This window comes from Gavialis gangeticus, unplaced genomic scaffold (assembly GCF_001723915.1).
Source record: "Gavialis gangeticus isolate Ggan-Ray unplaced genomic scaffold, GavGan_comp1, whole genome shotgun sequence".
Classification (NCBI taxonomy): Eukaryota; Metazoa; Chordata; order Crocodylia; family Gavialidae; genus Gavialis; species Gavialis gangeticus.
The window spans coordinates 102807311-102818599 of NW_017729024.1; the positions used below are offsets into that span (position 1 = coordinate 102807311).

Consider the following 11289-nt stretch of genomic DNA (forward strand, 5'->3'; position numbering starts at 1 on the left):
TGGGTACACCATGATCCAGAGGCTTGACAGTTATCTACTATATGCACCCACTACTACGGAGTCTGAGCATCTTAAGGTTAAAAGAAATAATTATAACAGTCTGTCTCCCTCCCACCACTTCTCCCTGGCCCAGCTACACTTATTTTTTGTGAGGGAAAAGGTAAGAGGGTATTCATTCCAAGATGAGCAATTTAGAAAATTTAAACTGAAGAAATGAGTCTGTGCTGTACAGTGAATATGGGAGGTCAGCAAACATTTTAGTAACTATACAAGTAAGAATGAATCTAAGAATGTAGTAGGAGTCTGTATGGCCAAAATCAGGAAGGCCTTAGATATGAGATGAGGTACAGCTAGCAAGACCATTAAAAAGATTGTTCTATAAATACATTAGAAATAAGAAGAAAACTAGGAAAAGTGTTGGTTCCTTACTGAATGGGTCAGGAAGCTAATAATGGACAATGCAGAGAAGGCCAAAGTATTTATAGTGGATTTTATTTCTATCTTCAGAAATAGGTCAGCTATCAGATAGTTTTTGAGGTAAGAACAGCTACTCGACCTAGAAAGAGGGGAAAAACAGATTATAAAGATTATGTAAATAAACCTTGAAGTTTTCATATCAGCAAGATATGAGTACTCAAGGAATTGGCTGAAATAATTGCAGAGCCATTAGCTTATCTTTGAGGGCTCAGGAAGGTCAAGGAAGGTCCCAGAATGGTGAAGAGAGCCAAACATCGAGTCAGTCTTTAAAAAATTGGGGGAGGGGGGAGGAGGGCATAGGTATTGCACTGACTAGTCAATCTAAATTGAGCACGTGGAAAGACACTGAAGCATGTAATTAGCCAATCATTTTGTAAGCTCCTCAAAGTTAACAAGATAAGTAACAGTCCACATGGATTTATCAAGGTCTTAAAGGAGTTTTAGGAGGAGTCCTCAAGCAAGTCAAGGTTTCCAACAAGCTGAAAGATTTTACAGAGAATGTATGTTCTACAGCATGTTTTCTTGTTCCCACCTATTTTCAGATTTGTCTCAGTTCAGCTTTTGCTTGTTGCACTTGTAATGGACCTGAGTCATTTCAAAATATTCTCCTTTACCTCTGCAGCCTCTTTGAATTGCTACATGAGTACCTTGTGGCAATGACGCAGAGTAGCCTAGCATGATGAGTATGGTTCTGTTCATTTTGTGGACTGATTTGGTCTTTTAGAATATTTTAAGCTCTACTTAACCACATGAAGTATTTGATCAGTTTGGCCAGTCACCCAATGCAAGGCAGCTTACTTAACCTTGTCCAGTGGTGTTTAAGCTGATAAGATTTGTTACACTGGTGCTCAGAGAAATCATTCCAAAACTAGTGATCCAGAAATCCAGATACGTTTTAATAATACAATCATTCTGGCATTTGTATGCACAGCTATTACAACTGCATGTCCAGGTTCGTGTTTTTATTATATTTGTTTTATTTTTGTGAAAGTGAAAAATAATCCAATCTTATGACCTTGGAACACATACAATTATTACAAAATTATAATAGTTTGAACAAATACAATCAAGGAAAGAAACCAAATGCTCTCCAAAGCCCATCAAATCAAAAGTGAACATAAAAATGCCCATGTAAAACAGTTACAGTAGAAACAGATGGAACCAAAGGGTATATCTTTGTTAAGGGGGAAAATAAAATATACACCTTATTTATATATTTAGCTAGATGTCATTTTGTTTTGCAAATAAGTTTCTTGTTCTCCATCTCAGGAAACATTTTACCTGTAGATATATAGGGCCATCACTGACAGTATTCTGTTTTTGGAGTTGGTGGAGAATAGCTCCAATGTGTTAAAAACAAACTCATTTCTGAGTGTGAAAGGCAAGTCAGAAATAAACTGTGCCATTAAACAGATAGCCATAATACATTTTAGTTTCAGCTAGTGTTTCATTTTTAAGAACTTTTGCTCTGCTTATGCAGTCTTCTTCATCATGTCTCCAATCCAACCTTTCTATATGGTCTTTTCCCGACATTCTGCACAGGCTGCTGCTTCTGGTTTTGGTGTTGCTATCTCTTGTGGGGTGCATTATGGTGCTACAGAACATCTCAGGAGATGCTCCATGGTTTGCTTGTCCTGACAAACACATTGGTCAGTTGCATAGAGGCCCCATGATCTCATGAGAAAGTTACATCTTCCGAGACCCACTCAGTATTTTCAGGCTCCACCATGTATGCCATTTGTACTTGAAGCCAGATGCTAACTCCGCACTGGGGGTAATTCCTTGCTGGCTCCATTCAACAGCTGTGTTGTCTAGTTTCTCCCATTCTTTATGCCAGAGGGTAGTTCTGCCTGATTCTGGTGATGCCAAGGGTATGGTAAAGAACAAAAAGCAATTTCTTGATGAAAGATGATGATGCACTGATTGATGTCCATATAGCAGCTGTCTGGCTCTTGTACCTGCTGGTCAATGTTGCCTGCTACTTTGCTCCTTATGTAAGGGGGCACTATGCTGAATAGTGCATATAGGCAGGGAACATGGGTGGGTTTTAGGCAATCTGTTATAATTCTACATGTATCATTTAGGGTGATGTCAATATGTTTACTGCTTATGCAGTTAGAAGGATTTAAAGGGCTTCATTTTTAGCTGGCTCCCCTCATCATCTACTTGTGCAATGTTCATATGTATGTTAGCATTGTAAATATACTAACACCTAGTATGTTAGCACTGTAAACATACTTACCTTTTACCAATCTAACACTTTTGGCATGTGCCATGTTTAACTTTTCTAGTTTCAAAATTTATTGGCCTTAACAAATTTTGCCAATAGAAATCTAAGACTAATGCATGCTTTCTGGTGCTAGACTTTTTAACTTACATGCACAAGTGGAAACTGAGGCCTGTCTGGAGAATAAAAACAGTATTTACTTCAGAAACTTTCTAGTTGCTGTAGAGTGGAATAGAATGTATAGCCTTGTACTTAGTCATAGGCAACGCATAGCGGGGCAAAGAAGGGCACGTGCCCCCCTGAGACCGATGGCGTCCCACTGACAATAAGCGCTCCGGCTGGTAGGGGGGCACAGAGAGTGCTCGTGCCCCCCCCCAAAATTGGGTCTGTTGGTGGGACATTGGTGGTGGAAGTCCCGGCACTTACACTGCCACTGCTCCACATATGGAAGTGCTGGCACAGTGGTGGCAGAAGTGCCAGAGGTGGAAGACCTGTGCCGCTGCCACTGTGCCACTGGTGTGCTCGGCAACTGGCCACTGGGGAGTCCTCCCCCAGTCACCTGCTGGCCGCTGGGGGACAGCCCCAGTTGTGCCCTGCTGGTGCCCCCCCAGACTCGGAAGGCACCAGTCGCCCATATGCTTAGTCCTGAAAAACCCTTGAGTTGTCTAATCATGCAGTTAGGTTTGGAGTTGCATTCTACAAGGGCTTTGTTCCTTTTATTAGAATGGAGATTCCTAATAATTTTAGAACCATAAATATGAAGAAATGTTGGCCTCCTCCATATTCAGGTTCCTCAGCTCTTCAGTTTAGCTGACTTCTCTAACATGCTGTTATGTCTGTGTATCAAACAATGAGGATTTCCTCTCCTCAATATATGGGCCTTTTACCAGGGAAGGAAACTCTGCAGACAATCAGGCTCAGCATAAAGGCTATGTTAATTATCTCTTCAAAACTAATACAAATATAAAGTACTATGGATACCTTCTACTGCAATATAATGAAGTCTACAGCTATATGCTCACTGCCTTAAGAAATAACAAATACGACTTCAGCATAGGGTGATCACCTTTTTTTAAAATGTAAAAGCCAAACACATGCCTACCTCCCCCCTCACCCCACCTCCGCGGGTGGCACAGCCGGAGAAAAGCCAAGCAGGGTGGGGTGGATGTGGACTGCCCGCTGCAGACTTGTGGCTCCCCGCATTGTTGTCCTTTCCTCATGATCTCTGCACCAGCTGCATGCCCCCTGCTCACCTGGCAGCAGCCATGGGTACAACTCTATGCTGCCACCAGCCCTGCAGCTGCTGTGTGGGCAGGGGGCACATTGCAGGCTTGGAACTCCCTGCCCTGGTGCTGTCCCCTCAGGAGCCCTGAGCTGCTATGGCAACAGGAAGCCCACATCTGCCCCCATCCCACACACAAATCTGGGGGAGCATGTGTCCCCCCCTTGGAGGGTGCACATAGAGGCAGGGTGCCACTCCCCCATGCCACCTGTACAAGTCATCCATGGCTTAGTCCTGCTCCACGCCCCAGCCTCATGCACCACCCTGGCTGGGCAGTGCCTCCAGCCCCTGCCACATTCCATCCCTCAGTGTGCCCCCCTTCCTCGCTATGCCCTCTCCCACCCTCCCTCCCTGTGTATGCCCTCCATGTGTATGCCCCCAACCCTCCCTCCTGTAGATTTACCAGTAGGGAGCTGCTCTTCATGCTTCCTGGCTGTATTCTCAGCCACATTCATGTTTGCAGGAGCATACATGTACATGGTGCCCCCTGTGTCCTGCTCCCAGCAGCCCCAAGCAGCCCCTTGCAGGCTGAAATGCTTCCATCCTGCAAGGGCAAACCCACCATTTCCTGTGGATTCTCCACACAATGCTCTAAATGCAAGACAAATGCTGCCCCATAATCATGCAGCCTAGGACTGGGACCTGAGATTCCCATTCCAGGATTGTCCTGCCCGCTTAGAGATGGGTGGTCACCCTTCATCAGCAGTTGATCAGTCCATGAGGTCTTGTCCAGGGGTTTCCAGTTCTTACATCTAGTTTCTTGTGCAAGTTAGGTCCTCAGACCAAGAGAGAGTCTATGTCAAGGGTCTTCAGAGCAGGCTGCCCATGAATTAAAGCTACATCCCAATTTTATACCCATCATGTTTACCCATCTTTATTATCTTATCTTAACACACACTTTTTTTATGGTCATGTATTTATGTCACATATTTCTATAGCAAAAGCTAGTTCTCCTATGGTTTGCCCTGCTTTAGAGGATCCCTATCTGCTCAAGACCATATATTGTTTTCCTGTTCTTAACCAATTCTTACTATTCATTGTTTTTCTCTTCTTGACGAATTTCTTAGTATTCTTAATTCAGCCTGATTTAGCAAAGCTGCATTTCACATAAACAACACCCATTGCTGGGCAAGAGTCAAGCTACTTATGTCAAAAGGCCTTTATTATATCAATTGGCCTTTATTTTAGGTGAACAATGGTAAAAATATCAGTTCCCTCTTTTGAAATCAAGAACCTTACTTTTTGACTTTTGTGCCTTTCCTTTACATCTAAACTGAATTAACTTGTGGTCACTTGCTTAGAAATTATTTTCATTAACCAGTATAATATTGTCATTACATATCCAAACCAATTTTAAAATAATATCACTTCTGTTCAGTGAAGATATTCCTGAAGGAAATAAGCGACAAATGAGATCCATTCCACCATTAATTGCCTTTGTTCACTGTTTTATATCAGGAAAGTTAGTCTTCTATAATAATGTAATACCTCATATTATTTAGGTCTGTAATAACAAGATGGATATCCCTGTCCATATACAAACCCAATCCTGGGGATTTATAGCAAACTCCCAGTACTAGCGAACTCAGTAATTTTTTTTTTACCATCCTTCCCAAAAGTGGTTTTGCCTTATGTAAATCAGTAACTAAGGTTCTTGGGCACTTCTACATGTGACTGGGGTTTAGTCCAGAGGGTTTAATTCAATGGCCCCTAAATTGAAATGGTGAGTTTTTAATTGAAACCCACCATTTCACTTTTTCTGTCACATTACAGCGAGGAACTGATTCCTTTTGTTGTTGTTGTTGTTGTTGTTGTTGTTGTTGGAGTCAGAGCCTACACGCAGCCAGAGGAGTAAGCTGCTGATGGGCCAAGTGGCCCCTGAGCTGCAGGGGGCTCCAGTCCTTCCCTCCATGGCAGCAGCACCCCACAGGGCCAACCGTGTGGGTTGCTAGCTGTCCGAGTGATGCCTCAGCTCAGAGGCAGCACCCAACCTGATCCAACTATTCCCTGAGCCTGCCAGGGAAGCAGTGCCTGGCAGGCTTCCAGCAGGCAGGCTTGGTGAACAGTTGGATCAGGCCAGGTGCTGTCTCTAAGCTCAGGCAGCACCCAGCCCACTAGCAGCCTGCCCAGGTGGTCCCAGGGAGTGCTGCCACTGGGAAGGACCAGGGTCCCCCGCAGCAAAGGGACCACTCAGCCTGCTGGCAGCTCACCCACTGGCTACAGGAGAGGCAGGCAAGCTCCGCCAAAAAAAATGAAGAGGAAAGGATCAGGCCCCTCACCACTTCTGCCTTCAGCAGATGCCTGCTGAAGCAGCAAGGGGCCTGATCCCTTTTTTCTGCAGAGCCTGACAACCTCCTCTGTGGCCAGGGGGAGAGCAGACTAATAGCTGCAATGCATCATTGCAAGCTAAACTATATCCAGATGTAGTTTAGTTTTCAAAAATGCATACTCATCTAAAACCCCCAAAACTGATGCACGTGTAATATGTGATGCCAGTAAGCCACATAAATGACAGTTTCTCACATTGTTAAGCCATGGAGTTATCCTGTCCCTTCTTAACAAGCAGTCCCACATCACATGGATCAGTCATGTCCTCATGGTGTTGTGTGATGCTCCACTCTTGTGTTCATTCTTTGCCCTGAAAAAAGGTCTCATTCTTGTTCTGTCTCACATTCTTTTCCATGTTGTCCTCCTCCTTGCTTGGGATTTGGTTTCTGGCTATTTCCATTGGCTCGTCTCTTCTGAAGCTGCACAGTCTTCTTTCTTGCCACCCCATCTTCTGTTTCTTTCTGTTTCTCCACTTTATTTTCTGGTGTAGCAAACACTTACTGAACTTTTTCTTCTTCACTAGTTGGTCTCTTTCTTTGTGTTTAGATGTTTTATAGGTCATTCTCCTCATTTAGGGGTCTTTCCTTCTCAAGGTCCTCTTGTCCAAGATTGTCTTCAAACTCTCAGTTGTTCATGTGTATTCTTTCCTCTGCTCCATCAAAACCATATCTGAACTGCATCATCTCAAGTCACAAGCTTGTCTTCTTTTTCACTGGCTCAATCAGTGAGTACTTTGTTATTTGTATATGGTCTAACAGGCACTCACTTCATTACAACTTGCATTCTACAGCTTCTTCACTGTTCCTTCTCATTCTGTGCTCTCCCACTTAAGTTGTCTTGTGCTTGTCCTTGCCTTAAAAAACATGCACATTCACTAAACTCCCAAATCAATTCTGCTATTTATCTGTTCCACTAGCTGCTAGGTCTTTTCTTCAGAATTATAATGAAGGTCAGCCCAACAGTCCTGAATTATATGGATCCCTTTTTTCACTTTTCTTTTTGCTCAGAGAAACATTTGTTTAATATATTTCTCTGTGGTTGTCCTTAATAAAAGATGTGATCTTTCGTGTTTTTTACTTTTGAGAATAGAAGTTTAAGAAAGAAATATCCTCCTCAGCAAACCAAAACTATCAAAATGGTAATTTTTAAGCAATGTTAGGATATATAACTTGATAAAAATAAAATGGATTCAGTAGGTCATCATATAGGAAAGCATAGTTCCAGGGTAGTGTGATCTGCTGTAATAATTTTTTTCTAATCTGCATCATGCCATCATGAATTGACCTTTTATTGACCATATCCTTTGAGAGAAATCAGCTAAGCATTTTTCTCATGCATTACTGTTCAAAGTAATTTACTTCCCTTTTAAACTCTGTTCATGTTGTAAACCACAAATAAATGTTTCTCTAGAGTTTACACAATTGGCACAGCTATTGTTCTTCTACAGTTGTAGTACATAGTTGCAGTGACTGATTTCACTAGGGATAATCACCTCTTTATTAGCATTATATATATGGTAGCTTTTGTTCATAATTGGAAGGTAAGTTTCTAGCAAAGAGTGCTAAACTGAAGAAAAGGACAACCCCAGTTATTGTAGTCTTTATAAAGCTTGGTATTGCTCTATTAGCCAGGAGACTAGAAGTGGAATCCTAAAATGGTAATGTTAACATCCTTAAGTTCAGCTGGCAATAGTTTCATAGATGTTAGGGCCTGGAAGGGACCTTTCACATAATCAGGTCCAGTCTCCCCGCATGTGGGCAGGAAAGACTCAATTATTATAGTACATACTCAATTTTATTGAACTAGAAGTCATTTTAAAGTAATATGCCTTTTTGCTTGGTAGCAACAAAAAAATTAGTCAAACTCATAAAATGACTCTGTTCCCTTACAAGCACTCAATAGTGAGTTATTCTTGTAATTTAGTGTGTAAACTGCTAGATATATCCGATTTATGCTTCCACTTCAGCAATAGAAAAAGTCCTATTTTAAGTTTCTATTTGAAAAATGGATTATCATTCTTACCTTTTTGAATTTATGATTCAGTAGTATAATATTATTCCAGATAGAAGTGAATAATAGATCTTCAGACTAGAAGATCACAATGCTTTTTTCTTGCCTTTGTCTATGAATCTCTTAATACCATTTCTTCTGATATGCTGGCATACAGTCAATATGAAGTAATTTCAGGCTGGGTTTTCTCTTTCTTCTGTTGTTTTGTTTGGTTTGCTGGCTTTGCATTTTTGTTCCTTTTTTCTTTTTCTTTTTCCTTTTTTTGTTTTTTGTTTGTTTGTTTGCTTGTTTTGTTTGTTTTCTTCACCCCAGGAATTGGACAGGGAGTTCCAGTGGTGGCACTTATTGTGGAAGGAGGTCCCAATGTTATCTCTATTGTTTTGGAGTACCTACGAGACACTCCACCTGTTCCTGTTGTGATATGCGATGGCAGCGGCCGGGCATCTGACATCCTTGCATTTGGTCACAAATATTCTGAAGAAGGAGGGTGAGTCATTTGCTAAGAAATATTTGTCACGTGAAAAAAGCTCTTAATTTACCAGACTATTTCAGTGCTAATTTGGATGTTGAGAAATTTTAATTGAGATAACATAATACTATTTTTTTCTCATGTGACTGTTTATAGCATTGATTTGGTGAATGTATAAAGGTATTGAGTTCAAAAAGTATTTCTAACTTCTAGACTCTGGCAACTTATGCAAGCCTGGGGAAACCCTAGGAAGCAAACTATCTATAGGCTAATTTTGAGCCATAGAAGAAGAGCAGCAGAAAATAGGCATATACACTATATAGCATGGATTGTGGCTGACTTAAGCATCCTAAAGAAGTTGGTGCACTGCAGACAGATTACCTCTAGTTTTTAGTGTAGCCTTAGTGTAACAGCTTAGGTGCCTAAGGGCCATTGTGATGCCACCTACAGGCCCCCTCATCCCTGCTAGGCTCTCTCTCTGCACTGTCTTTCAAGGTCTTGTCTTGCCTTCTTGCCTGACATGTCTTGATGGAAACTTCATGAAGGGGAGGGTGCCCTCTCTTGTCCAGTGGTCAACTCTCTTGACCTTGCTTGCCTTAAGGGCTTATTGCATGACTCCATTCATCCCTATACCATGCCCCATGCCTCATGGCTGTTTTGACTCAGCAGTCAGGTGAGACATTTGTCCCTAAGTCACCAAGCCACCTTAAGCCTTCATTCTCTTTTTGGGGTTTCAGCCTTCCTGGCTTCTGTGCCTCTACTCTGGCTGGCCCCTTAACCAAGGCCCACTGTTGTAGACCTGATTTCTAGGCCCTAGCCCCATGCTCTGCCCCTACAGGGCTCTGGTCCCTGTGGCCCCCATGCTCTGCCCTTCCTCAGGCTCTGGGTGCTGTGACTGTGCCTTGAGCCCGCCCCTAGCAGGGCTCAAGGCAATCATGTGCCCATAGGGTATTAATGGGACCTCCAAAAAACACCTTTCACAGTTCTTCCAAACCACCAGTTTACATCACAACATAACACAAAAAGCCCTCTGGCTACAACAGAAAACTATCCTCCATGCTAGGTCTCACTACAAACTTTCACTCACCAGACTGTCTCCCATACTGGGCCTTATTTCCTGCAGGCCATAGACATCTAGTTTGCAGGTCTCAGGGCCTCTCCCCTCAGCCAGGCAGTTGCCTTTAGCCTCCTTGCACCAGAGCTCCTTCCCCTGTAGCTTTCAGGGCCAGACTGACTGCCCTGGCTCCAGCTCTGGCTTATATTTCACTCAAGCCCTGCCCCTTCCTGGTCATGAGCATCCCATCAGCTGACTTGACTACAGGGCTGTTCCTTAGCCCCCACTCTGCTGCTGCTTGTGCCTGTGTTATAAAGACCCTGCCCTCAAAGGGGTCAGCCCTGAGCCCAGACTAGAAAATGCCATTTTCTAGTAATAGGACAAGAGTTCCCTGTTGCACTTAGTTGCATATAATATTGGTTTTTAAATACTCTCATTGGTCAGATGTATCTTTTTCCTTCATGTATTCTGTGCAAGGATTCATGCACTTTTGCTTGTGTGCTATTTGTTGCCTGTCTGACCCCTTTCCTGCCTTGCTACCTAGAAGTAAGGCAAACATAATGTTTAGCTTGTGGTACAGAAATCCTAAGCATGCTTTAGCTGAACGGTAAGAATGTTTTAGAAATCCCAAGTGTGTCTAATGCTTAAGTAGATAAATGTTTAATATACTTTGATCTCATCCTTTACAGAGACAAATACACATACATTTTTAGTGGCAAAATTAATTCTGGGTCACTGAAGTCATACACAGACTTTAATGATCAGAAACATCATTTGAAAAATATTCTAATGAAGGAAGTAACATAGCTATGGGTGGTGGGCAAGCAGAGCATCAGCCCCAACTTAGAGAGGGCACAAGATTGATGCTGGCAGCACAGCTGCTGCTGCTGCCTTGACTGCTGCTGCTGTCCAAGGTACAAAAACTGTTTGTTACACCTCTGAATGGAGGATAAGAAACCAAAGAATGAATTAACGTTCAATTCATTTGCTTTTGTCAAATGAAATTGAACAAGGACATATGTAAAGTCCTACACTTAGGAGAGAGCAATTGCACATGCACACACAGATTGGGGAAAGACTAGCTAGGTTGAAATACTTCAGAAAAATGCCTGGAGTGTCTAGTGAACTATAAGCTGTATATGAAGCAATAGCATGCTCTTGTTGCAAGAAAGGCCAGCAGCATACTGAGCTGTATTAAGAAAAGCATCACTTGCAGATCAAGATAAGTGGTTTTCCCTCTCCATTTGGCACTAGGGAGACCTCAGTACTAAGGGAATTTGGTACAGTGTCCAGTTATGATGTTTCACATTAACATGTGAACAAATTAGAAAGAATCCAGTAGAGACCAATAAAAATGACTAGAGTTCTGGGAAATAGGACCTATGATCATAGGCCGAAAGAACTATGACTGTACAGTCTGGAGAAGAGAAGATGTAAGGGTG

General features: G+C 42.4%; 1 protein-coding gene across 1 annotated transcript in view; it reads left to right on the forward strand.

Moving 5' to 3' along the window:
- Positions 1-11289, forward strand: part of TRPM3 (transient receptor potential cation channel subfamily M member 3) — a 335439-nt gene that overhangs the window by 53809 nt on the left and 270341 nt on the right. The window contains exon 7 of the mRNA XM_019517468.1: positions 8637-8811. Coding sequence (XP_019373013.1) covers positions 8637-8811 — 175 coding nt within the window. The remainder of the gene's footprint in view (positions 1-8636; positions 8812-11289) is intronic.